Raw genomic sequence first — 27585 nt, 5'->3', positions numbered from 1 at the left:
GCACAAGATACGAGGATTCAACCTCTTATTTGGTAAGAGGTCGGATCTGTTTAAACCAACTTTCCAAACATAAATGAAAAAAAAAAAACTGGCTAAATCCCATTTCCTGTGTCTGTGGTTCTTTGTTTTAGGATAGGGAGAAACATCTTCAATGGGAGTAGCCATTAATTGTACACCATTATGCCCACAAGGAATGCATGCAAGAAGAAGATGTTTCCCAGCTTTGATGCAATTTGTGCTAATGTAACCATGGTCGCCATACTGATTGGCTGTATGTTTACCATGCGTTTGGCTGGTTAAAATCTGCATGCTAGACATACAAAAACGCATGTGTTTACAGTCTGTTTAAAAACGGCCCAAGTACAGTCCAAGAACGCACCATGTGACAGCCACTGGAACGCACCCAATCTTAAATGAGCACCAGGATTGCTTGAGCCCCTCCCCATTGCATTAAAGTGTGTGAACGCGGCCTTAGATGGCCTACATGATCTAAAAATATATTTAAAGGACTGGGGTTTGGATTATTTCGGAGGCTAGGGGTTTACTTATATTAATATAGAGATTTAGGGTGGGGTCTGAGTTTGGAACTATTTAAGGGGATTATGTGGTGTATATTTAATGGGGGGGCAGTGGGGTTTGTTTTATATGTCTTTGTTTCTAACATCTATAGTCACAATGACTGATTTGGGGAGCTTATGGCAGCATATGCTGTTTGTTTAATTTATAAGAAAAAAAATCCATATAATTTGGACAAACCGTAATATAGCCAATTGACTTGAGGATAACGCTCTGGGGACACTACATTTCCCAGAAAGCCTCACTCCATCCTGTACCTCACACTTCCTCCGTCCCTCCGTTCTACGGCCGGTAATCTTGTCTCCTGTACAGCGGCCATTTTGGTGTAGATCGTCCGTTGGACAACACGTAATTAGGTCTTCGACAACATGGCTGACGATCTATTTTGTTGCTTTTCAATGTGAATTGTGATGGAGACTGCAGCCGGTGACATGTGAGGAGTGGGTCCTGCAGTGCAATGTCAGGTGAGATACTGGTGCAGCAGGGAGTCTCTAATGTAAGAGCTAAGCTGGCGGCCATTACCTTAATATTCTGGATCCTTGCATGTGTTTCCAAGCTGCTCTGCAAGATGTCTGGGACTTTTAGTTCCTCAACAGCTGCACATTCTTCAATGACCTGACATTATGCAGCACATCTATACAGAAATAAATTTCTTACAACGTGTCAGACATTATAATGCATGCAAATAAAATCATCTCCCAATAAATGACTTGTGCTTATTTGTCACTTGGGAAAGCTGGGTCACTGCCAATATGGCTACCATCATTGCATGTTATAATGTATTCACAGGATAGGTGCTAAATGTAAGAATGGCGCAGTATTACCTCCGTAATATACAGATGAGTTCAGTCATCGTGACATGTTTTATTACAGGTAAACCCTAAGCCTCGTCTGAGCTTACGTCATGTACACCCCCAGGAAGCTAGTTGCCGCCATCCTCCGGCGCTGTCCCTGGCGCCATTGTCACCGGAAGCAAAGTACAGCAACCACTAAGCTCAGTGTGAGCCAAGCTCTGGCTGCAAGTGTTGAAGGAGAAGAGGCAAAGAACATAAAAATCCAGGTAATAGACACAATCATTTAAGCGTGAGGCTGCATCACTGCACCCTTTTGGCTTGTCGAGTGTGGCATTGTCATGGAGGGTGTTCGTTACCTTGACAAGATATTTTGGACCATCCTTTTGTAGTTAGGGACCCACTCCTACCCTTGTCAAAGAGAGTATGTGTACATAACATGCACATTGTCAAAGTAACTTCATAAGCTCCTCAAGCAGAAGTTTGATCTCACCCAGCAGGGGTTATCTGTTATGCAAGTTAGCCTCTAAGTGCACCAAGGGTGGAGCCACACCTGCTGATGCACCCGTTTTCTTCTTTCGATGCTACACAACACCACCCTCTGGGCGGATTTCCATGTGGTGTTTTTATTGCGTTTTTAAAAGCATCGAAAACTCAAGTGGGTGCTGGTTAGTCCAAAATGCATAACGCTACCACTTGTGTTTTGGATGCGTTAAAAATGTGACAACTTGTGGGAATCTACCCTCTGGATTATAAGAAGGGGTAGAAAGAAGATAACAGGTGCACCAGTAGGTTGCACTGAGGAGCTAATGTGCATATGTGTTTTGGCCAAACACCCTCCCACTTGTGTTTTGGATGCGTTAAAAAGGCGACAAAAACTTCACCTGGGAATCTGCCCTCTGGATTATAAGAAGTGGTAGAAAGAAGATAACAGGTGCACCAGTAGGTAAGACTCCGCCCCTGTTGCACTGAGGAGCTAATTTGTGTAAATATTAAGACTGAATCTTTTCTAAAATTATAGATTGCTGGAAAACCAGAAATACATGCCTGTAAAGCTTATAGGGTGCCTTACTCTCCCGTTTATTACACTTGGCTTCCAGGCACCTTAGGTTTGTAAAATTGGTCTGTAACTTCTTAAAAAATTTCACAAAAAATCAATTAAACTAGAGATACTATGCTATTGGAGCAATGTCTTTCCTCCTGCACTTTGTGCTAAAAGTTCTGCTCAAAGGAAATCTACCTCTGCTATTCAGTGGTTTTGAGCAGTGATCCCTTACATGGTGCTGCAATTTTGCAGAAGAAGAATCCGTAAAGCTGAAGTACAGGAACGTTCTGATTGCAGAGAAAAAGACTTTTAAAATCTTGTACACTGGAGCCCTGAAGCGCTCCAAGGAGGTGGAGGACAGCTTGGGTGCTCCCTATATGCATAATTATACACGGCTCTTGCAGCTAGAGGGGCGATTCTTCCCTCCTCCTCACTCCCATTCCAATGTACCAGACCCTGCTCGAGCTGCAAGAGGCGTGCATATAATTATAATTAGCCTTCCCCCGCCTTCCTTTGGGCGCTCCAGGGCTGCAGTATACAAGGTTTGTAACTCCTTAATACTGCATGACGTATGCAGTACGTATATGCGTCATGGAAATTTAAAAAAATATGAAGAGGGCTCAAGGAGTGACTTCTCTTCATAAAGACATTGGGTTTGCTGCATATTGCAGCAAACACCCACTGCTAATACACTAACGAGTGTCAACTGCTTGACTGCCACTGGCGAATCCTTTCTTTCGATCAGTGCTCCCGGACAATGGATAACGTTATCGAAGAGCGACGATATGTCGCCATGACTGAAAATATATTAGTGTCAGAAGATGGTGAAATGAAACATTTTTAAAAAATTTTTTTTTAAATGTATTAAAACACAATAAAACCTGTATACATTTGGTATCCCCGTACCGAACCAAAGAATAAAGTGGTGGTGTTATTGGAGCTGTAATAACCAACCCTAGAAGAAAATGCATTTTTTCACCGACGCATTTGGATTTTTTTTCCTGCTTACGACTACCAGGCATGGAATAATAAATACCATCACTAAGAAATACAATTTGTTATGCAGAAAATAAGCCCTAATATAGCTGTGCACATGGTAAAATGAAAAAGTTCTAGATTTTTGAAGGTGGGATATGAAAAATTAACTAAAAAAAAGAATGCATCCTTAAGGCCAGCGGTACACGTGGTGTTTTGAACCTGCTTTTGGGTCATTTTTAAGCAGACTGTTAAAAAAAAAAAGCATGCGTTTTTTGAATACCCATCCGTTTTTTGATCCGTTTAATTAACATAATTGGTAAAACCGGTCAAAAATGGATGCGTTTCCAAAAAAAAAAAAAATGCTACGTGTCCCGTCGGCCTAAGGGGTTGAAGGTTTTTTTCTATGCAATTGGCTTCAGCTCTACTGATTCTTCTTCTGCAGAACGGCAGAACTATGTGAGTGACCGCTGCTCAAAACCACTGGATAGCAGTTGTAGATTTCCTTTAATTCTATCTTGCTAGCAAGATGGACAGAAGTTTGTTGAGGTGTCAGATTTTATAGAAGTCTATGGAATGGCGAGGGGGAGAAGTGAGTCTCAGAAACTGGGTCTCCACTCAACAGCTCAGCTTAAAGAGGACCTGTCACCGAATTTATCAGCACTACTTTAGTAAGCAGCTCCTTGTGCTTCATTAAACGCCCCAGTGTTAGAGTGATAGCGTTACCGGAAACCTCTGGTAACGCTATCTAACACTGTGGCGGGGTACGGTGTAATTGTCGGACAGCTCGCAAAGCTGTCCGACGTATTCATGAGGGGGCGGGGGTTGGGGCGTGGCTAGGGGCGGTGACTGCCGCCTAGCGCGCGGCAGTCACTGCCGGCCTATGGAGCGAGCAGGGCGCTCCGGGGATGAGGCAGCGCCTCGGACCGCCCCCTCATGAATACATCGGACAGCTTTGCGAGCTGTCCGATGATTACATTGTACTCCGCCGCAGCGTTTGATAGCGTTACCGGAGGTTTCCAGTAAAGCTATCACTGTAACACTGCAGCGTTTGTTCAAGCACTAGGAGCTGCTTACTTTAGTAAGCAGCTCCTGGTGCCGAAAATTGAGGTGACAGGTCCTCTTTAAAGACAGATCAAGAAAAGAGTCAGAGGGGTATATTGGTCAGACACAGTGTACCTCATCATGTACACACTGGACTGTTATTTATTCATAGTTTATGGAAAAGCTTTGTTAGATTTTGCTTAGATCACATATCACATTGTGTGTGTACGTTGTCACCTGTACTGTCACCTCCTATAGGGCTGGGTCCGCTCCGTCCGTTCGCAGAAAGATGTTTTATTCCTACATGTGAATGATGGGACGTCACTGGAAAGCCTCCAGATTGTGGCTGAGCCCAGGCTTAAGAACAGGTGAGACGTGCAGAATACATGAGGTCTGTGGTAATGCTGGAGAGAATCGTCACTGCATAATGGAGAATCCTGGATTAGATGTTATCCTACAGGACCTCTGCTTACAATAGATATGTGTATTATATAGACGTGCTGTCTGTTGAGGCAAATGACGAGGACCATTCAAGGTGAGGCTCCGTAGCATATAATAAACCCATAAGATTATTTATCCTTTACTTATTCTTTACATCCTGTATTAAACTCCAGAGCTGCACTCACTATTCTGCTGCTGGTGCAGTCACTGTGTACATACATGACATTACTTATCCTGTACTGATCCTGAGTTACATCCTGTATTATACTCCAGAGCTGCACTCACTATTCTGCTGCTGGTGCAGTCACTGTGTACATACATGACATTACTTATCCTGTATTGATCCTGAGTTACATCCTGTATTATACTCCAGAGCTGCACTCACTATTCTGCTGGTGCAGTCACTGTGTACATACATGACATTACTTATCCTGTACTGATCCTGAGTTACATCCTGTATTATACCCCAGAGCTGCACTCACTATTCTGCTGCTGGTGCAGTCACTGTGTACATACATGACATTACTTATCCTGTACTGATCCTGAGTTACATCCTGTATTATACTCCAGAGCTGCACTCACTATTCTGCTGCGGGTGCAGTCACTGTGTACATACATGACATTACTTATCCTGTACTGATCCTGAGTTACATCCTGTATTATACTCCAGAGCTGCACTCACTATTCTGCTGCTGGTGCAGTCACTGTGTACATACATGACATTACTTATCCTGTATTGATCCTGAGTTACATCCTGTATTATACTCCAGAGCTGCACTCACTATTCTGCTGGTGCAGTCACTGTGTACATACATGACATTACTTATCCTGTACTGATCCTGAGTTACATCCTGTATTATACTCCAGAGCTGCACTCACTATTCTGCTGCTGGTGCAGTCACTGTGTACATACATGACATTACTTATCCTGTATGGATCCTATTATACTCCAGAGCTGCACTTACTATTCTGCTGGTTGATATTGGAAATAGCCAGTAAACCTCTGGACACCCCTTTCTCTCTCTGCAGTGCAATCAGTTTTGGAAGTTCTGTAGAAATCTGTGGAACGCTGGTGAAGAGTCTTAGCAAAAAACAAAATGTGGAGCTGAAAGCGGAGGCTATCCATGTTATAGGAGAATGTGACTCGAAGGTATGAAGGGGGGTTGGTGGCGCAGTCTACTAGTAATGTGCCCAGTGACATTGATAGCCCAGTAGTCTATCTCTCTATGATCTGTGCACAGGTTCCAGTTCTTGAATTGTCCTTATGCTGAAGCCTCTTTCAGTTGTGCAGCCTTAAATGGTTTGCCCTATAACATGCCCTGCAAGTAGTGTCCTGGCTATACTGTGACTTTCCCTAAAAAAAAAGGGCTGTAATAACTTTTTATACACATTTTTTGTAGGATTTTCCTTTTAAAATTAAGGAGTATCACCCCCCGGAATATATCCGCCAGTTTCCTCACCTTCGCTGCAGGACAAATGCATTTGGCTCATTACTAAGAATCCGCAGTGAAGCCACCGCGGCCATCCACCACTTCTTCAAGGTTTGGAAGCTTCTCCTTTGTTTTGTGAGAAGTTTGTAACATCCTGCTTTAGAGGGGTTTTCCCACAAACTAAAGTTAGGCCACGGGATTGGGCCTAACTTGCTGATGAGTGGAGGTCTTAGTACTGAGTCTCCCACAGATCGTGAAAACGAGGGGTCAGTCGGACTCCTGGTCACTCTTCAAACTAATGGAGCAGACAGCCGCGCATAACTGCTCTGCTCCATTAATCTCTATAGAGCTGACGGGGATCACCGAGCGCGGCGCTCTCCGACAGGCTCCCCTCATTTTTGCGATCTGTCGGGGTCTCAGCACTGAGACTCCCACTGATCAGGAAGTTTGGCCCTATCCTGACCATTGTACTCGACCTACAACATAACCAGAAAAAAAAATGATATGGCACCTATGATTACCTGCAGTTAGCACTGTTACCACTAGGTGGTGGTGTTGCATTACCCAATTTTTTTTTTACATATATTTATATTTTAATAAGAGAGATTCTTAATCACTTTATACCACCATAATGTAAAATGAAGTCTTTATATTGACAGGCGTTATCGCTGTAGTGGCTGTAACCCTTTACATACCACAGACGATACCAACCACTACATGTAAGATGCTTGACACCAGCCAGAATCTACTTCACAAGGAGAATCGCACATAGACTATGGGAAATATTCCTAGGGCTTATATGAACTGTTGAACTTTTTGCTCCACAGGAGTCTGGGAAAGCTGGGGACACAGGGTAGCTGCAGTTTAGGTCCTCTTGCCTCTTATAAGGGCTAAAGAAATTATAATTTAATTTAACCTGAGATAAGATAGCCCCTTAAATATTTCTTTTTAACTGGAGCTGTAATCACCTATTTGGCCATAAGGTGGCGCTGCTGCTCTATCCTGTATTGGCGCTGCCTCTTATGGCTGTGACATCACGGTGACGCCGCCAGCTCGGCAGATTATGTTCTTCTGTGTAATTTTACTCTCTGTGTTCTCTCTCCGTTGATAGAGTAATGGATACGTTCACATCCACACCCCCATAATTACCTCTAACGACTGTGAGGGCGCCGGAGAGCTGTTCCAGGTGCAGGTAGGTATGGAGATGACCTGCCGCCATTCATGTCCCTGCAGTATCCAAGAGCCATTAAAGGCACAGCAAACCTTTTATATTCATATATATTATCAGCTATTTCAGGCTACATCATAGTATTCTTCTATGGGATGAGTATGGAGAGGAGTCAGGTGATGGGTTCATTTACATATCATGGAGATATAGCAAAACACGTGCAATGTGTAGCCCATAATCATGCGATCGCATGTACTACTTTGACCCGGTTTGTACTGTTCAGCACAATACAAGCACAATATTGAAACAATACAAGACACCAGGTTTTCTGGTTCGCAATTGTTTCCACACATATGGGGTCGGGTCGGGGCACCACCGCCGTACACTTTAATTCCATTTCTAAACGAAATTTGATGGCGCTATATAAATAAAGATTATTAATATCATTATAGCTAATATGGACAGGGCTTGTCCCCTCTGGACCTTACAAGTGCAATAATAATAATTCACCACTAGGGGAGAACTTTATAGGTTACTAATTCCAGAATTTCTCCATCTCAAAGGCTTCTAACAGAGAAGACACACAGGAGGATGATGGAGGTTTTTTTGGGGTCCCGGCTTTCCTTACCGTGTCTGGACAGCTGCACCTGGAGATCATGGCCGGGTAATGAGCTAATGTGCATTTTCTACTATTTCTATGAATGTAATGCTTATAATGGTGGATGGAGATGGTTGTCCTCTATTAGAGGGTGATACAGAGATATTCTAGTGTTTCCATATCTTCTGCCCTTGTGCAGCCACAGAGGACCCAACAACCTCATTTTGGGTCTCAGTTGGGGACCCCTTTAGTAGGAATCACAGACGTCAAGCATGTATTTCTTTTCTTATTGATATGCCCTGAATGGCACACACCCTTTTCCATAGTATTGAACCCCACTCTTTCACACATATAATTTAGTATTGGCTCTCAGCCTCTTAGTAAGACTGAAATAAGTACTGATGTCATGTTAAGTGTCCACTTGACCACCAAGCCAATCACTGGCCTCAGCAGTCAAATCTGTATAGACAGCACGTGACCACCGAGCCAATGCCTGGCCTCAGCAGTAACATCTGTATAGACAGCACGTGACCACCGAGCCAATCCCTGGCCTCAGCAGCAACATCTGTATAGACAGCACGTGACCACCGAGCCAATCCCTGGCCTCAGCAGTAACATCTGTATAGACAGCACGTGACCACCGAGCCAATCCCTGGCCTCAGCAGTAACATCTGTATAGACAGCACGTGACCACCGAGCCAATCCCTGGCCTCAGCAGTCACATCTGTATAGACAGCACGTGACCACCGAGCCAATCCCTGGCCTCAGCAGTCACATCTGTATAGACAGCACGTAACCACCGAGCCAATCCCTGGCCTCAGCAGTCACATCTGTATAGACAGCACGTGACCACTGAGCCAATCCCTGGCCCCAGCAGTCACATCTATATAGACAGCACGTAACCACCGAGCCAATCCCTGGCCTCAGCAGTCACATCTGTATAGACAGCACGTGACCACCGAGCCAATCCCTGGCCTCAGCAGTCACATCTGTATAGACAGCACGTGACCACCGAGCCAATCCCTGGCCCCAGCAGTCACATCTGTATAGACAGCACGTGACCACCGAGCCAATCCCTGGCCTCAGCAGTCACATCTGTATAGACAGCCCGTGACCACCGAGCCAATCCTTGGCCTCAGCAGTCACCTCTGTATAGACAGCACGTGACCACCGAGCCAATCCTTGGCCTCAGCAGTCACATCTGTATAGACAGCACGTAACCACCGAGCCAATCCCTGGCCTCAGCAGTCACATCTGTATAGACAGCACGTGACCACCGAGCCAATCCCTGGCCCCAGCAGTCACATCTATATAGACAGCACGTAACCACCGAGCCAATCCCTGGCCTCAGCAGTCACATCTGTATAGACAGCACGTGACCACCGAGCCAATCCCTGGCCTCAGCAGTCACATCTGTATAGACAGCACGTGACCACCGAGCCAATCCCTGGCCCCAGCAGTCACATCTATATAGACAGCACGTAACCACCGAGCCAATCCCTGGCCTCAGCAGTCACATCTGTATAGACAGCACGTGACCACCGAGCCAATCCCTGGCCTCAGCAGTCACATCTGTATAGACAGCACGTGACCACCGAGCCAATCCCTGGCCCCAGCAGTCACATCTATATAGACAGCACGTGACCACCGAGCCAATCCCTGGCCTCAGCAGTCACATCTGTATAGACAGCACGTGACCACCGAGCCAATCCCTGGCCTCAGCAGTCACATCTGTATAGACAGCACATGACCACCAAACCAATCCCTGGCCTCAGCAGTCACATCTGTATAGACAGCACGTGACCACCGAGCCAATCCCTGGCCCCAGCAGTCACATCTATATAGACAGCACTTGACCACCGAGCCAATCCCTGGCCTCAGCAGTCACATCTGTATAGACAGCACATGACCACCAAACCAATCCCTGGCCTCAGCAGTCACATCTGTATAGACAGCACGTGACCACCGAGCCAATCCCTGGCCCCAGCAGTCACATCTATATAGACAGCACATGACCACCGAGCCAATCCCTGGCCCCAGCAGTCACATCTGTATAGACAGCACGTAACCACCGAGCCAATCCCTGGCCTCAGCAGTCACATCTGTATAGACAGCACGTGACCACCGAGCCAATCCCTGGCCTCAGCAGTCACATCTGTATAGACAGCACGTGACCACCGAGCCAATCCCTGGCCTCAGCAGTCACATCTGTATAGACAGCACATGACCACCAAACCAATCCCTGGCCTCAGCAGTCACATCTGTATAGACAGCACGTGACCACCGAGCCAATCCCTGGCCCCAGCAGTCACATCTATATAGACAGCACTTGACCACCGAGCCAATCCCTGGCCTCAGCAGTCACATCTGTATAGACAGCACATGACCACCAAACCAATCCCTGGCCTCAGCAGTCACATCTGTATAGACAGCACGTGACCACCGAGCCAAACCCTGGCCCCAGCAGTCACATCTATATAGACAGCACATGACCACCGAGCCAATCCCTGGCCCCAGCAGTCACATCTGTATAGACAGCACGTAACCACCGAGCCAATCCCTGGCCTCAGCAGTCACATCTGTATAGACAGCACGTGACCACCGAGCCAATCCCTGGCCTCAGCAGTCATATCTGTATAGACAGCACGTGACCACCGAGCCAATCCTTGGCCTCAGCAGTCACATCTGTATAGACAGCACGTGACCACCGAGCCAATCCTTGGCCTCAGCAGTCACATCTATATAGACAGCACGTAACCACCGAGCCAATCCCTGGCCTCAGCAGTCACATCTGTATAGACAGCACGTGACCACCGAGCCAATCCCTGGCCTCAGCAGTCACATCTGTATAGACAGCACGTGACCACCGAGCCAATCCCTGGCCTCAGCAGTCACATCTGTATAGATAGCACATGACCACCGAGCCAATCCCTGGCCCCAGCAGTTACATCTATATAAACAGCACGTAACCACCGAGCCAATCCCTGGCCCCAGCAGTCACATCTGTATAGACAGCACGTAACCACCGAGCCAATCCCTGGCCTCAGCAGTCACATCTGTATAGACAGCACGTGACCACCGAGCCAATCCCTGGCCTCAGCAGTCACATCTGTATAGACAGCACGTGACCACCGAGCCAATCCTTGGCCTCAGCAGTCACATCTGTATAGACAGCACGTGACCACCGAGCCAATCCTTGGCCTCAGCAGTCACATCTGTATAGACAGCACGTGACCACCGAGCCAATCCTTGGCCTCAGCAGTCACCTCTATATAGACAGCACTTGACCACCGAGCCAATCCCTGGCCTCAGCAGTCACATCTATATAGACAGCACGTGACCACCGAGCCAATCCCTGGCCTCAGCAGTCACATCTGTATAGATAGCACATGACCACCGAGCCAATCCCTGGCCCCAGCAGTCACATCTATATAAACAGCACGTGACCACCGAGCCAATCCCTGGCCTCAGCAGTCACATCTGTATAGACAGCACGTGACCACCGAGCCAATCCTTGGCCTCAGCAGTCACCTCTTTATATACAGAACACGGAGGAGGAGAATTGGCTCGGGAGTCACGTGCATTGTAAACATGATTCATCGCTTGGGACTGGAAGCAATGGAGCATGGGAACCCCGACCCCCAGACAGGTATGGGTTCTTTCTTTCTTTTTTTATTCTTTCATCACATTTTATTGTGTTTTTTTATGCAGTGGTTTCAAGAAAGTCTTCACCTTCGGACCCACGTTCCGTGCAGAGAATTCCCAGAGTCGGAGACATCTGGCTGAGTTCTACATGGTGGAGGCCGAGGTCTCCTTTACAGAACGTTTAGAGGACATTATGCAGGTTGGTGCATGGAAAAGCAATTCCTATCTCCCCCCAATATCTACCATCATAGGAACACCCCATATGTGTACCTGGTGGCCTTAAAGAGTTTTCCAAAAATATATCCAAAAACATCACCGTACAGTCACATTATTGTAACTCAGCTCTGTAGAAATGAATGCAGCTAAGTTGCAATACCACACTCTACCCATAGTCAGATGTAGTGCTGTTTTCGAAAGACAGGGACCATGTTTTTTAAAAATCCGTACAATACCTTTAATAATTATGTTCTCACAGTTCTCCCAGGTAAAGCCTTATAGGAGGTTGGAGGGCATATAATTGGGATCACTAAGATTCCTGTAGTGCCAGGACAAAACACTGATGATGAAAAGGTACACACCACTTGTTGATGTTTTGGACATGTAAATTCTGGACAGCTTAGTCCTACAATGCCATAGAAGTGAGTATAGGGCAAGTCGGCAACCTATGATCTATGTGTATGAGGTACTATAGACCCCGGTTCACACGATTAATGAGGAACCTAGCGGCAGGAACCACATTGATTATACACTTATCCCTATATTGTGGGGACTTGCTGGTAGTTCTTTAGAGGTAAAAAACCCTTTAAAACCAGGTGACAACAAAACTGGTCCCAAGAATCCTGGATGGAAATCTGCCCAGCTCTTCTGATTTGGTTGTCTTGGGGTCTTCCTTGTCTTGGAGGTCCCTGTAGGTGGTCTTTACACTGTTGTTCTGCATCTGTCCTATCACTTTATCCCAGAGTTTTACATATAAGAATGTTATATCTCATCCTGCGTCTCATTTGACTTTTAGATTATGGAAAATCTATTTAAAGACACAACCACGGCTTTACTGTCCAAGTGTCCTGAAGATATGAACCTTTTCTTTAAATACGTGTCTCCAGGGCAGCAGGTGAGTGAGTGCAGTGCCTGAAACGAGGCCTAAGACTACTGATTGCTGAGGGTTTGTTACAGTTGTATCCAGGCTAGAAGATCAAAATCTTATTCCTATAGTTTGTTAGAATGTATCAGTCTGAAGTCAAAAAGCTTTCAGAGGATGTTAATGTATTACTTGTATTCATTGTAACGACCCTTCAGAGAAACTGTTGGCCCTCAGGTCATCTATAAATTAAACATAACTTATTGGTGAAGTGTCTTGCATAATAATCAAATTTTATTTGTAAGAAATTCCATGGCTTGAATGCTGAGAAATATTCATTTTTATTAATATGCAAATTTCAATGCACCCTCTTTGGTTTATAGTAGGAAATGGATCTGGTGCACTGGCCCTCGTGGCAATGCCCACGGTGCACCAGAATGGTCATTTGCATCAAGAAAGTGCCAATTTCTCTGCATCCAGGTCATACGCTTAAAGGAAACCTACCACTTGAAATGGCAGGTTTAAGAAGAAAACACCGAGCACCAGCTCAGGGTGAGCTGGTGCCGGAGCTTATTTTTGTTAGTGTTTTAAACTTTATAGCCGACGCAGGGAGGTGTGCGCTCGGCGCTTACCGTGCGCGCGGCTACATAGGAAGTGAAGGAGAGCCGCGCGCATGGTAAGCGCCGAGCGTGTACCTCCCTGCGCCGGCTACAAAGTTTAAAAAGTGTTTTAAACTGCGATACAGCGGTTTAAAACACTAACAAAAATAAGCTCCGGCACCAGCTCACCCTGAGCTGGTGCCCGGTATTTCCATCAGAAACCTGCCACTTCAAGTGGTAGGTTTCCTTTAACTAATATGTAACTCAGGAGCTGACATGGTCCCTTTAATTTCTATACTGCACAACTACCTGCTATGGTGTCCGGTTGCATGTTCTGTACAGGTGCTGCGCAGCAATTAGCGGTAATCCATGTGAGGTTACTGCGGCTCGGCCGCGGACGTGTGATAACACCCGTAAAGTAGATCACAAATCTACACCTTATATGTAATGGATATGTTTGTTTTCCTGTCTAACCTGTCAGACTTGTACGATAACCGGGACCGGGCTGAGAGCAGTTCAGCGTTGTATAAGCGTCCATCTCCGTCTCACTGTTTATTTCTTAAAGGGGTTTCATGACTAAGGCCACAGGGATCAAAGATAAGTTAACAGATGTAAGGGGCCTGACTGCTTTGGGGTCTTCACAGTGACCACGTGAGGAGGGATCCCAGTGTGAATGGAGCAGTTGTGTGCATACCCAATGATCACTTCATAGACTTCAATAGAATTAATAGAGTTGGCCAAGTATAGTGATCCATCAGTCCCAGAGAAGTGGAGAACCATGCCCCCTACCCTGAGGACCCTAAGTTTATTCAGACCTGGGGGGCTTTGTAAAGCAATGTCATTTTTAGTTGTGACAGGTTCCAATATCTGATATGCTGATTTTAATAATGCCTTTGTCAGCATTTTGAATACTGCCACTTCTTTATAACACTTTATTTCACATTACCTGGTTCCCTGCAGCTGCAGTCTGTGTGTGCATGTGTCTCAGTCTCCTCTCCTCCACACTCATTCAACTCCCTCCTCTCCATAGTGGAGGGAGGGGGATGGTGTGGAGTAGAGGAAGAATGCAAGGGAGACATAGGCACACAGGCTGCTGCAGCTTCCACCGCTCCCTCTGGGACTGCTAGTAGAGTGCTGACAAAGGCATTTTTAAAATCGGCATAGCATAAATTATTGGAACCTGACACCAGCTAAAAATGACATTCCTGATGACTTGTTCGTTTTAAAGGGATATTAACCCTAAGGGTTAATTCACACGCAGTACACCAGCAGCGGGGGCATACCGCCATGTGCTGGAGAGAAGGAAGAGGTGGACCCTCCTCCCTCCATAGAGAACAGCAGCGCACAGCCACACATTTGGAAGAAGATAGAGCATGCTCTATTTTTTCCCGGTGTATGGCGCGGAACGGTCCCACACATGTGTGGTACCGTACCGCCGCCATTGCCGTCTATGGGGACGTATATGTGGTCTCATGTACGTCCCCGCAGACGGCCATGTGAATGAGCCCTAAGGATGGCTCCTTTTAAAGGAGTTTCCAGGCCCTGACACTGCTATTGACCTATTCATTGGACATGGATATACTTGCAATCCTGTGCTAGTAGGATATATGGTAGTCACCCATACACGAAGTCTGGTAATTTATAGGAAACCTGAGGCACTCAGTTGTTCTTAAATGTTAAAGATAATGGAGAATGACCTAATTTTTGTTTAGAATATGTTTCTCTAGTAAAGAATTTTTTTCATCTCTTTTCCACAAGGGCCGATTGGAGCGAATATTAAAGAGTAATTTTATTGTGTAAGTAATATTTGACTTGCTGACATTTCTATCTTTACATACAAATACAGACCTGGTTCCTTGCAGCCACTCAGAGCTCATCTTGCATTTAGTAAACTACTGTGGTAAGATGCAAGCTGCTCTGTGATTGGTTGCTATGGGCAGTATAAATAAATCTACCCTAGGTCTCCCTGGGCCTTGTAGCTCAGTAGGCCTCGGCTTTAGCCCAGGTTTACCTGCAGGAGATTCTAAATTATAGGGTTAGAGATAGACTAGGATCTTCATAGATTACAGGGGCTATTGTATAAATTCACCAAAAATAATGATGTAATTGCATTTTTTTTCATGCAAAATTTTTATAACTTTATTTATACACAAACAGATGTTTCCTTAAAGGGGCCTGTCAGGACCTCATAAAGTAAATCTACCATCAAAATCCAGCATGATAAAACTATGGGCACTTACCCGGGCACCATTACTGTGGTAATCTTCTTATATTTGTTATTCATGGCTAGAGATGAGCGAACATGCTCGTCCGAGCTTGATGCTCGGTCGAGCATTAGGGTACTCGAGACGGCTCGTTGCTCGGACGAGTATTTCCCCTGCTCGAGATCGAGCATTTAATTAAAAAAAACACAGTGAAGAACAATGAAGAATAGAATAAAAACAGTGAACACAGGATCATTTAAGATAAAAACACAGTGCAGAACACAGTGCAGAATAGATTACAGATGTTCGGCACATCTGCTTACTTGTCGGGAGATACGCGCGGAACGGCGCGAACAAAATAGCATGTGAAGAACAATATATATGTGTGAAGAACACATTGCAGATGTATTTAAACATCTGCAATGTGTTCTTCACACACATATATATTGTTCTTCACATGCTATTTTGTTCGCGCCGTTCCGCGCGTATCTCCCGACAAGTAAGCAGATGTGCCGAACATCTGTAATCTATTCTGCACTGTGTTCTGCACTGTGTTTTTATCTTAAATGATCCTGTGTTCACTGTGTTCACTGTGTTCACTGTTTTTATTCTATTCTTCACTGTTCTTTACATCTGCTAACTTGTCGGGAGATAATATACGCGCGGAACAGTGAAGAATAGATCGCAGATGTTTGCAAATTATCAGAAGACATTATTTTTCAATTAAATAACACATTTTATTCCTGAACCATGGTCCCTTTGAAAAATGCTCGGGTCTCCCATTGACTTCAATGGGGCTCGTTACTCGAAACGAGCACTCGAGCATCTGGAAATGTTCGGCTCGAGTAACGAGCACCCGAGCATTTTAGTGCTCGCTCATCTCTATTCATTGCCTTCTTTTTTCTAAAATCAAAATTTAAAAGTATACTAATGAGCCAAAATGGCCTCAAAGGGCTTTTGGGGGTGTTATCAGAGACCCGTCATGCTCTAACTTCACAGGCTTCTACACTGTGCAGGAGCACTTTCTCCTCACACTGCGTTCGATTACAGCAGGCTGAGTGAGGGGAGAAGTGCTAAGGAGGAGACAGTGTAACCGCGTGTGAGGCTACAGCACGGAGGGGCTCTGTTATACTCCCAGGAGCCCTTCAGGCTCATTAACATAATTTTAAACGTTGATTTTAGAAGGAAGGAGGCCATGGATAACTCATATAAGATGATTACCACAGTCACGGTGGTCTATGAGTAAGTGCCACTAGTTTTTTGTGATTTTGGTGGTAGATTTCCTTTAACACAGTCCCTTTCAGCAACCATAGAGGGCAGTAAACAACCGGCCTCTTGTGTACTCTGGGTTTCTTACCGTCAAAAATCATCTTCATGTGTGGGTTAGTGATATGTACGGGAGAGTTTGTAGAACTACAAGTCCCATCACACTGTGTCAGCTGAGCCTGTGTTGTGAGGATCCCACATTCAGCCTGTGACCGTAATTCAGGGGTAGTTAAGACTCTGTAATTAGCCGGAGCTGGACGGACTTACATCCCATAATTGTCATCCAGGAAAGTAGGGCCAATTAAGTTAAAAAACAGAGAGGAAGCGGCCGCGTCTTCTCAGAATATCCCTTCCGTCCTCTGTGTAATTACCTTCCTCACTTCTTACAGCGTTATTCCTTCTCCTTCACAGAATGTCTTATACTGAAGCCATAGAGATTCTAAAGAAAGCCGAGACTTCATTTCAGCATAAAACCGAGGTGAGTGAGTGGTCAACAAGTAGCCACTTCCGGCTATGAAATGACTCAGAAGGTTATAGACTGGGTCATGGTCAGTTTAGGTCTCAATCATTTGAGTACAAGCTAAGCTGCAGTGTTTCGTTTGACCACTATACAGAGAATGGTGCTGTTTGCTTCCTGTTCTGTATTATGTCTGATATCAGATGCTGAGTATAGCTGATCTGTATGGGTGCTGGGTGTTAGACCCCCACTAATATAATACGAGTTACCTATCCTTAGGACAGGCCATTATTTTTAGCCTAGATATCCCCTTTAAGCAGTCACTAACTTTACAATAGACAAGTGAATATAAGCAATTTCTATAGTTTATATTTCTTACCAGATAAGAATGCTTCTTTTTTTATGATGCTTTTTTTTCCTCCCTCACCCACATGACACTTGTGCATCTAATTAGCATATTGGATGACGAAAACTTACATAACTGATTACTCAGGTCGGAAGTAAGAGTTCTCCTTATGGAGACTTTGCCAATTAAGACTGCCTTATGGAGACTTATAGCCATTGGTTCTCCACTGGGGTATTATGGGAAAATATGCAAGTAAGTTTTCCAGGATGGGAAAAGGGAAACCACGCCTCTTTTGGTAATTTGTGCAAGGTAGCAAAAGAGGCGTGGTTTTCCTTTTCCCATCCTGGAAAGCTTATTTGCATATTTTCCCAGGACTGATAACTCATGAGAGGTGGAGGCTAGAGAAAGAATTCCAACAGTAACGGGAAGAGTAGGACAACTCTTTTTAAAAGAAATCTACCATCAAAATCTATCATGATAAACCAGGGACACTTACTCACAGATCCAGGCACCGTGACTGTGGTAATCTTCTTATATTTCTTATCAATGGCTTCCTTCCTTCTAAAATACATTATTAAAATCATTGTAATGAGCCGGCGCTAATGGGGCATTATCAGAGCACGCCCTGCTGCAGATTCACATGCTGTTACTCTGTGCAGGATCACTACCACCCTCGCTCTATGTGTTGTAGTCTCACACAGTGAAAGTGCAGAGGTAGTGGGGTGGAGGGGGAGTCAGTGTAACAGACTTTGAAGCTACAGCACCGAGAGGCTCTCAGAACACCCCCCAGAGCCCATCTGGCTCTTTATCATAATTTTAAAAATTGTTTTAAGAAGGAAGGAGGCCATGGAGAACAAAAATAAGAAGATCACCACAGTCAAGTAGCCTGGATCTATAAGTTAGTGTCCCTGATTCATCATGATGGCTTTTTATGGTAGATTTCCTTTAAGAGGTTTTGGAAGGCCCCTTTAAAGAGCTTCTTAAGGCTTTGAGTGTTATGATCTACAAGCTTGAGTGCTCTCTTCTTCTTGCAGTGGGGATGTGACTTGCAGACGGAGCACGAAAAGTATTTGGTCAGACACTGCGGCGAGGTTCCTGTGTTTGTCATCAATTACCCTTACAGCCTCAAACCATTCTACGCCCGTGACAATGAAGACGGACCTCAGCATACGGTAAGGAGATGTCATCATTCTCTGATCAGACTCCATATTGACTGATCTTCCATATTTCTGTGCTGTTTGTTTTCAGTTTCATGATGCCTCAGCATCACATGGGCAGCTAGATACTGTACTATCTATGCCTGCTGTGAGGACAGTTAAAAAATGTTTCCAGAAAATGGCTTTTTTTCCACTGCATTTGGAATTTGTTTTTAGCTTTCCAGTACAATGCATAGAAAATGAAATGGAACCGCTATAAATCTGAGTTTGTCCTGCAGAAAACAAGCCCCTGGCCGGTTTTGTAAATGGAACAATAATGTTATGGCTTATAGGCTGCGGGAAGTGAAAAATGGAAAATCACAAAATCTGAAAAGAGCCTGCTCCTGAAGGGGTTAAAGACAAATATAATCACGGAAATTCAACACCCTTCGAACAATTGTTGTGGCTGAAGTAATGTGTCGCTCTCAGCTGTTTTCACTACTGCCATTTTACGCTGCGTTGCCTCATACTTGGGGACAAAAGTTAAAAAACGTTCTTCCGTCGAAACCACTGACCACATTTCCCATGAAGCAATCATTGTCATCTACGAAGAAACTTAAGAAATGTCAAGGAAACGCAAGAAGCTTCGAATTCTGTGAAATGAAAGCTATCTGTACAAGGAGGATATATAAAACAAACACAAGATAGATACCAAGATCCAGGCTTCTCTTATTTATTAAATTATTTTATTAAGTTCCCTTTGAAGGAATGACTGGACCATTATACAAGCTCTTATACCTCTTGTGTCACCCCCTCATCCTCATTGACTGTAAGCTCTTGTGTCACCCCCTCATCCTCATAGACTGTAAGCTCTTGTGTCACCCCCTCATCCTCATAGACTGTAAGCTCTTGTGTCACCCCCTCATCCTCATAGACTGTAAGCTCTTGTGTCACCCCCTCATCCTCATAGACTGTAAGCTCTTGTGTCACCCCCTCATCCTCATAGACTGTAATCTCTTGTGTCACCCTCTGATCCTCATAGACTGTAAGCTCTTGTGTCACCTCCTCATCCTCATAGACTGTCAGCTCTTGTGTCACCCCCTCATCCTAATAGACTGTAAGCTCTTGTGTCACCCCCTCATCCTCATAGACTGTAAGCTCTTGTGTCACCCCTCATCCTCATAGACTGTAAGCTCTTGTGTCACCCCTCATTCTCATAGACTGTAAGCTCTTGTGTCACCCCCTCATCCTCATAGACTGTAAGCTCTTGTGTCACCCCCTCCTCCTCATAGACTGTAAGCTCTTGTGTCACCCCTTATCCTCATAGACTGTAAGCTCTTGTGTCACCTCCTCATCCTCATAGACTGTAGGCTCTTGTGTCACCCCCTCATCCTCATAGACTGTAAGCTCTTGTGTCACCCCCTCATCCTCATAGACTGTAAGCTCTTGTGTCACCCTCTCATCTTCATAGACTGTCAGCTCTTGTGTCACCCTCATCCTCATAGACTGTAAGCTCTTGTGTCACCCCCTCATCCTCATAGACTGTAAGCTCTTGTGTCACCCCTCATCCTCATAGACTGTTAGCTCTTGTGTCACCCCCTCATCCTCATAGACTGTAAGCTCTTGTGTCACCCCTTATCCTCATAGACTGTAAGCTCTTGTGTCACCCCCTCATCCTCATAGACTGTAAGCTCTTGTGTCACCCCTCATCCTCATAGACTGTAAGCTCTTGTGTCACCCCCTCATCCTCATAGACTGTAAGCTCTTGTGTCACCCCCTCATCCTCATAGACTGTCAGCTCTTGTTTCACCCCCTCATCCTCATAGACTGTCAGCTCTTGTTTCACCCCCTCATCCTCATAGACTGCAAGCTCCTGTGTCACCCCCTCATCCTCATAGACTGTAAGCTCTTGTGTCACCCCTCATCCTCATAGACTGTAAGCTCTTGTGTCTCCCCCTCATCCTCATAGACTGTAAGCTCTTGTGTCACCCCCTCATCCTCATAGACTGTAAGCTCTTGTGTCACCCTCTCATCTTCATAGACTGTAAGCTCTTGTGTCACCCCTCATCCTCATAGACTGTAAGCTCTTGTGTCACCTCCTCATCCTCATAGACTGTAAGCTCTTGTGTCACCCCCTCATCCTCATAGACTGTAAGCTCTTGCTATCAGGGCCCTCACTCCTAGTGTTCCATATGTCTGTTTGTACTCAGTAATGTAATATTATATTTGTATATGTCCCCTATGAATTGTAAAGTGCTACGGAATATGATGGCGCTATATAAATACAGATTATTATTATGTGCTCACAAGAGGAGCTACATCTACCCACCAGGGTCACATGAGCTGGATACATGTGAACATTAATATAGATGATAATAGCAGGGTATTGGTGAGAAGGGGGAGTCAGTAAAGTGGCAGAAAGGGTCAGGTCCAGTTGTGATGGCGGTAAGAGAAGTGATAACATATACAGGCAGTCCCCGGGTTACATACAAGATAGGGTCTGTAGGTTTGTTCTTAAGTTGAGTTTGTATGTAAGTCGGAACTGTATATTTTATCATTGTAATCCCAGCCACAACTTTTTTGGTCTCTGTGACAATTGGATTTTAAAAATGTTGGGTTTTCATAAGAACCAGGATTAATACTAAAGCTTCATTACAGACACCTCTGATAACAGTTACAGCGGGTCCGTTTGTAACTAGGGGTCGTAAGTAAGTCGAGTGTTCTTAAGTAGGGGACCGCCTGTGTATATATATATATATATATAAGTTCCTGTATCTGTCTGGTACACAGGAGGCTGTACAGAGAGAAAGACTGGTAAGAGGGGTGGTGACATTAAAGGAAACTTACCACCACAGATCTACCTATTAAGGTAGATCCGGTGGTAGGTGCCTCTAATGTATGTAAGGATAGCCCTGTTTAGGGCTACTCCATTAGTCCCCTGTATATTTTTTAATCTTTAATTGTGATAATATGCACATTAACCAAGGAGGCTACTGGGGCGTGGAGAAGCTGGAGATGAGGCTACACGGCGCGGCTACTCCACCCCCCAGGGGCCTCCTTGATCCTCCTACCCAGACATCTGCAGCGCCCAGCTACAAGGAGCTGCGCAGAACGCTGGCCGCGTGGTCTCATGTCCGTAGCCGGAGCTACTGCGTATGTGCAGAACGCCGGCGACGCGGATGAGGGTGCACAGCTCCTTGTAGCTGCACGCTGAAGATATCTGGTAGGAGGAGCAGAGAGGCTACTGGGGCGTGGAGTAGCCGTGCCGTGTAGCCTCAGCTCCAGCTACTCCACGCCCCAGTAGCCTCTTTGGTAAATTAGCATATTATCACAATTAAAGATTTTTAAAAAAAAACAATAGTGGAGTAAAGAATTAGCCCTAAAAAGGGCTATCCTTAAATACATTAGAGCCACCTACTACCGGATCTACCTTAATAGGCCGATCCGTGGTGGAAGGTTTCCTTTACGCAAAGTTCCTGTATCCCACCTGGAGTGTTTGGAATGCGGGACAGAGATGATACAGTCTGGTAATTGTATTATTCTGGAGTCACTATAGACTGTTCTGGGATAGAGATGATGGTTACAGGTTAGGATTAGTTAGAATGGTGACCATGTGACCCAGGTAGACGGAGAACGAGGACACGGACAGAGTGATGGGGGGTTACATGAGAAAAGGATCCTGTGTCCTCCACCGGGGTAATAGAAGAACACAGAATGTGGTTGTGATGGGTAACAGGAAAGTTCCTATATCCCTCTTGGAGCTGATGGACTTAGCAGGAGAGGTGATAGTTGTACCATGTTAGACGGAAGATGTCATGAAGAAATGTTCCTGGATATTGTCCTTTCTACCGCTGTATATCCTCTTATATCCTTTCATGTTTCCACCATCATTGTCCTCTTTCTCAGTGAACCTTCTAGTGACTGGGGTAACAGAAGGGGTACAAAAACTTCTCTATATGTTATCACCTCTCTTTACAATTACCGTATATATAGGCTCTCCCACCCCTGGTAAGATAAGGAACCTTTCTTCCAGTCGTCACCCCCCCCCCCCCCCCCCCTTACCATGTACCCGTTACTGGAGGCACTGCCTCTGTAGGGACTTCATGTTATCTCTCCTCTTATGGATCACAGCTGTCACTGCCATCCTTTATCCCTGTATAGACTGTACATGAGAAGTGTCATGTTATTGTCTCCCCCAGGTAGCCGCAGTGGACATGCTCGTCCCAGGGATCGGAGAACTTTTTGGTGGGAGCTTGAGAGAAGAAAGACTTCACATCCTGCACTCTCGTCTTAACACGTAAGTCATTCCCGCAAGTATCTATCTATTTCATTTGTGTCTGTCTATTTGCTTATCGATCTATCTATATTCTACCTGTATCTACCTCTATCTATCTCTATCCATATCTCCTATCTATCTATCTATCTAAAAATCAAAAATTGGTGGCACTCCAAGTTCTTGTGAAAAAAGAATTCTTTTATTCCAAAAGTGCTACGTTTCAGCCTTTCTCAAGCCAGGCTCCAGATATGGGAGCTGAAACGTAGCACTTTTGGAATAAAAGAATTCCTTTTTCACAAGAACTTGGAGTGCCACCAATTTTTGATTTTTAGATAGATAGATAGATAGGAGATATGGATAGAGATAGATAGAGGTAGATACAGGTAGAATATAGATAGATCGATAGATCTATCTATCTATCTATCTCTAATATCTATCTATCTCATATCTATCTATCTCATATCTATCTATCTCATATCTATCTATCTATCTCATATCTATCTATCTATCTCATATCTATCTATCTATCTATCTCATATCTATCTATCTATCTATCTCATATCTATACATCTAATATCTATCTATCTCATATCTATCTATCTATCTATCTATCTATCTATCTATCTATCTATCCCATATCTATCTATCTATCTATCTCATATCTATCTATCTATCTATCTATATTCTTCCTGTACCTCTATCTACCGTATATACTCAAGTATAAGCCGGCCCGAGTATAAGCCGAGAGCCCTAATTTTACCACCAAAAACTGGGGAAAACTATTGACTCGAGTATAAGCCAAGGGTGGGAAATGCATTGGTCACAGCCCCCCCCCCTTCCAGTATATAGCCAGCATGCCCCTAGTAGTATATAGTCAGCCAGCGCCCAGTAGTATACAGCCAGCCCCTAGTAGTATACAGCCACCAGCCCCCTGTAGTATACAGCCTGCCAGCCCCCAGCAGTATACAGCCTGCCAGCCCCCATGTAGTATATAGCCTGCCAGCCCCCATGTAGTATATAGCCTGCCAGCCCCCATGTAGTATATAGCCTGCCAGCCCCCATGTAGTATATAGCCTGCCAGCCCCCATGTAGTATATAGCCTGCCAGCCCCCATGTAGTATATAGCCTGCCATCCCCCATGTAGTATATAGCCTGCCAGCCCCCATGTAGTATATAGCCTGCCATCCCCCATGTAGTATATAGCCTGCCAGCCCCCATGTAGTATATAGCCTGCCAGCCCCCAGTAGTATACAGCCATTCCCTAGTAATGTACAGCCTGCCCCCCCCCCCCCCCAGCACTTAAAAAAAATAAACTTATATACTCACCCTCCGATGTCGGCGCGTCCCGTCTTCTTTCTTCCTCGCGGCTCTTCTTCGTTCTTCTGTCATGGACCCGGCCATGTTTTCTTCCAGCAGGCGCATACTATGACGCGGCCGCTGCTGACATCATAGTATGCGCCGGCCAGGAAGAAAACATGGCCGGGTCCATGACAGAAGAACGAAGAAGAGCCGCGAGGAAGAAAGGAGACAGGAGGCGCCGACATCGGAGGGTGAGTATATAAGTTTCATATCTATCTATCTATCTCATATCTATCTATCTATCTATCTATCTATCTCATATCTATCTATCTATCTCATATCTATCTATTTATCTCATATCTATCTATCTCATATCTATCTATCTATCTCACATCTATCTATCTATCTCATATCTATCTCATATCTATCTATCTATCTATCTATCTATCTATCTATCTATCTATCTATCTATCTATCTCATATATATCTATCTCCTATCTATCTATCTATCTATCTCATATCTATCTATCTATCTCATATCTATCTATCTCATATCTATCTATCTATCTCATATCTATCTATCTATCTATCTCATATCTATCTATCTATCTATCTCATATCTATCTATCTATCTATCTATCTCATATCTATCTATCTATCTATCTCATATCTATCTATCTATCTATCTATCTATCTATCTATCTATCTATCTATCTCATATCTATCTATCTATCTATCTACAAATGGAAAGTCCAGGCAGCACACTTAATGGGCAAACAATGGTGGGTGCTCGCTTTGTTGAGTCTGGACTATGACTCTTCCATGTACAAGCAAAAAGGAAAAAAAACAGCACTCCAGACGTCCAAGTCAAGTGAAAGAGGTGGTCTCTTTATTCCATGTAAGGTAGCGACGTTTCGGCTCAAGTACGAGCCTTTCTCAAGCCAACTACTTAGTGCACAGGGTGGGTATATATACATAATTCATTGGTCACATGACCTACAAAAAACCCCGCCCCCCCATTACAATATACAAATTCAGTGTAAAGAGTACAATATAAAAAATGCAATAATATGTATACATTGTGCAAAGCGTAATAAGACACAGTACATGTTATTTTATACGTGAATACGATCCAACATTTTATATAATATATTATTCGTGATATGCATATAAATATAAAGTGCAAAAACAGTGCTTAAAATCCACTATAGCAGTGGAAGGACATACCGCCGCGCACTCAGAGGTCCCCAGTCTGTACTCAGTTCGTTGCTGTGTGTGCCCTGCGGTCAACCGTTGGTTGACACGCATATTGGAACGCAAGCCGTTAAAAATCTCACATGATCCCAAATTTAAACTACAAAAACAAATTAAAACAATGCTAGACACTGCCCTTGTGAATGATATCATCGATGAAGATTTATATAAATATCTCATTGTGGAACATCCGGTTACCCCGGTCATATATGTATTACCCAAAATACATAAGAGTTTGATAGCCCCTCCCGGAAGACCTATAGTATCCGGAACTGGGTCTATTTTCTCTAATATGGCTACATTTTTAGACAAAATGTTGAGAGAATTAGCAATTAATGGCAGGTCATATATAAGGGATAGTGCGGACTTTATCAACAAACTCAGTAAAATCCATATATCGGCACAAGACGAAATCTTACTTGTTTCATTCGATGTAGTGTCACTGTACACTTCCATAGGTCATAATATGGGCCTGAGGAAGGTACGCCATTTACTTACCTCTACAAATTTGACATCCATGACACAAGAGTTTATTTTGACATTGCTTGATTTTGTTTTGCGTAATAATTATTTTTTGTTTGGGGACCAATTTTTCCTACAATTGGCAGGAGTAGCCATGGGTGCAAACATGGCGCCAACATTGTAATGAGAGCCCTCGAGGAGGATGCCATATATACCTCCCCACTCTTCGCATATTGCTTAGAGTGGTGGAGGTATATAGACGACATCTTCCTATTATGGACTGGCACACCCGCACAGTTGGAATCATTCCATGCATTCCTTAACATCATAGATGAGACGATTAAATTCACAGTTGATTCATCGACAAATCATTTGCAATTTCTGGATGTACTTGTTACAAGACAGGGGGATCATTTTGACACAGACATTTACACAAAAATTACTGATAGAAACACTCTAGTCCGGTATGAATCCAATCATCCCCGTAATACAGTCAAATCTCTCCCATACAGCCAAATGCTTAGAGTTAAAAGGATAACTAGTAATCCAGAACAAACAACTGTAAATTTATACAAAATGGCTAGGAATTTCAAAATGCGGGGTTACCCGAATGCAATCATTGCACATAATCTACAAAAAACCGAAGAGATAACAAGAGAAGATCTCCTTAAAGACAAAACCAGGTCATGTGAAATTAAGAGAATTCCCTTCATTACGACTTTCAATGATCAGAGCGACAAAATAGCAAGAATAGTCCGTAAGCATTGGTCGAAGCTATCTGGTAGTAATATCATAATACCTGAATTTGATAACCCACCTCTTTTCTCCTATCGTAGGGCACAAAACATCAGGGATAGATTGGTCCACTCAGATGTAGGTACCTTTAAAAGCAGCAGGCAACCTGGACTACTTGGTCAGAGTAGGAAAGGCTGTTATCCCTGCTGCAATTGCATAAACTGTGGCCTGATGTATAAAGGGTCTAATTTTTCGCATAATGGGGTGGAATATAATATCAAGTATTTTTTGACATGCAATAGCGCATTTGTAGTATACATTTTATACTGCCCATGTGGCTACATTTATGTAGGTGAGACCACATTGGAATTCAAGGTTCGGTTGAACCAACACCGGTACACCATCAGATCCGGAAGAAAAGATTTACCGGTTTCAAAACATTTCTCGGAAGTTGGTCACACTGAGAAACAATTACGTTTCCGTCTTATTGACCATATACCCGCTTTAAGACGTGGGGGCAATAGAGAGCGCTTTTTAAAAAAACGTGAACTCTTTTGGATATTTACGTTAAATGCCCTGAAACCTAATGGGCTGAATGTGGATTATAAACTTAATATTTAACACACGTCATGATCGGTTGCATAATATATTATATACAGTATGGATCGTTGCATGCGCATTTGAGTAGTACTGTTCTTTTCTTTCCTTTCAAATCCTGTATATGTGAATTATAATCTTGGTGCATACCATTACTACCATA

At 44.2% G+C, this 27585-nt stretch overlaps 1 protein-coding gene across 4 annotated transcripts in view; it reads left to right on the top strand.

Moving 5' to 3' along the window:
• The first annotated feature begins 903 nt into the window (after positions 1-903).
• NARS2 (asparaginyl-tRNA synthetase 2, mitochondrial) overlaps positions 904-27585 on the top strand; it is a 33828-nt gene continuing 7146 nt past the window's right edge. For 2 of the 4 annotated variants that reach the window (XM_072133978.1, XM_072133981.1), the window contains exons 1-13: positions 904-1040; positions 1450-1636; positions 4690-4799; positions 5902-6022; positions 6273-6413; positions 7414-7494; positions 8034-8134; positions 11780-11912; positions 12726-12824; positions 15149-15186; positions 17272-17338; positions 18698-18835; positions 22999-23096. In XM_072133978.1, coding sequence (XP_071990079.1) covers positions 1481-1636; positions 4690-4799; positions 5902-6022; positions 6273-6413; positions 7414-7494; positions 8034-8134; positions 11780-11912; positions 12726-12824; positions 15149-15186; positions 17272-17338; positions 18698-18835; positions 22999-23096 — 1283 coding nt within the window. In that variant the 5' untranslated portion in view covers positions 904-1040; positions 1450-1480. The other 2 variants (XM_072133979.1, XM_072133980.1) reach the window with 2 other exon arrangements.

Source organism: Engystomops pustulosus, chromosome 2 (assembly GCF_040894005.1).
Source record: "Engystomops pustulosus chromosome 2, aEngPut4.maternal, whole genome shotgun sequence".
In the NCBI taxonomy this organism is placed as follows: Eukaryota; Metazoa; Chordata; class Amphibia; order Anura; family Leptodactylidae; genus Engystomops; species Engystomops pustulosus.
Note: the sequence above shows the minus strand (reverse complement) of the source record. Positions and strands in the feature narration are given on the sequence as shown.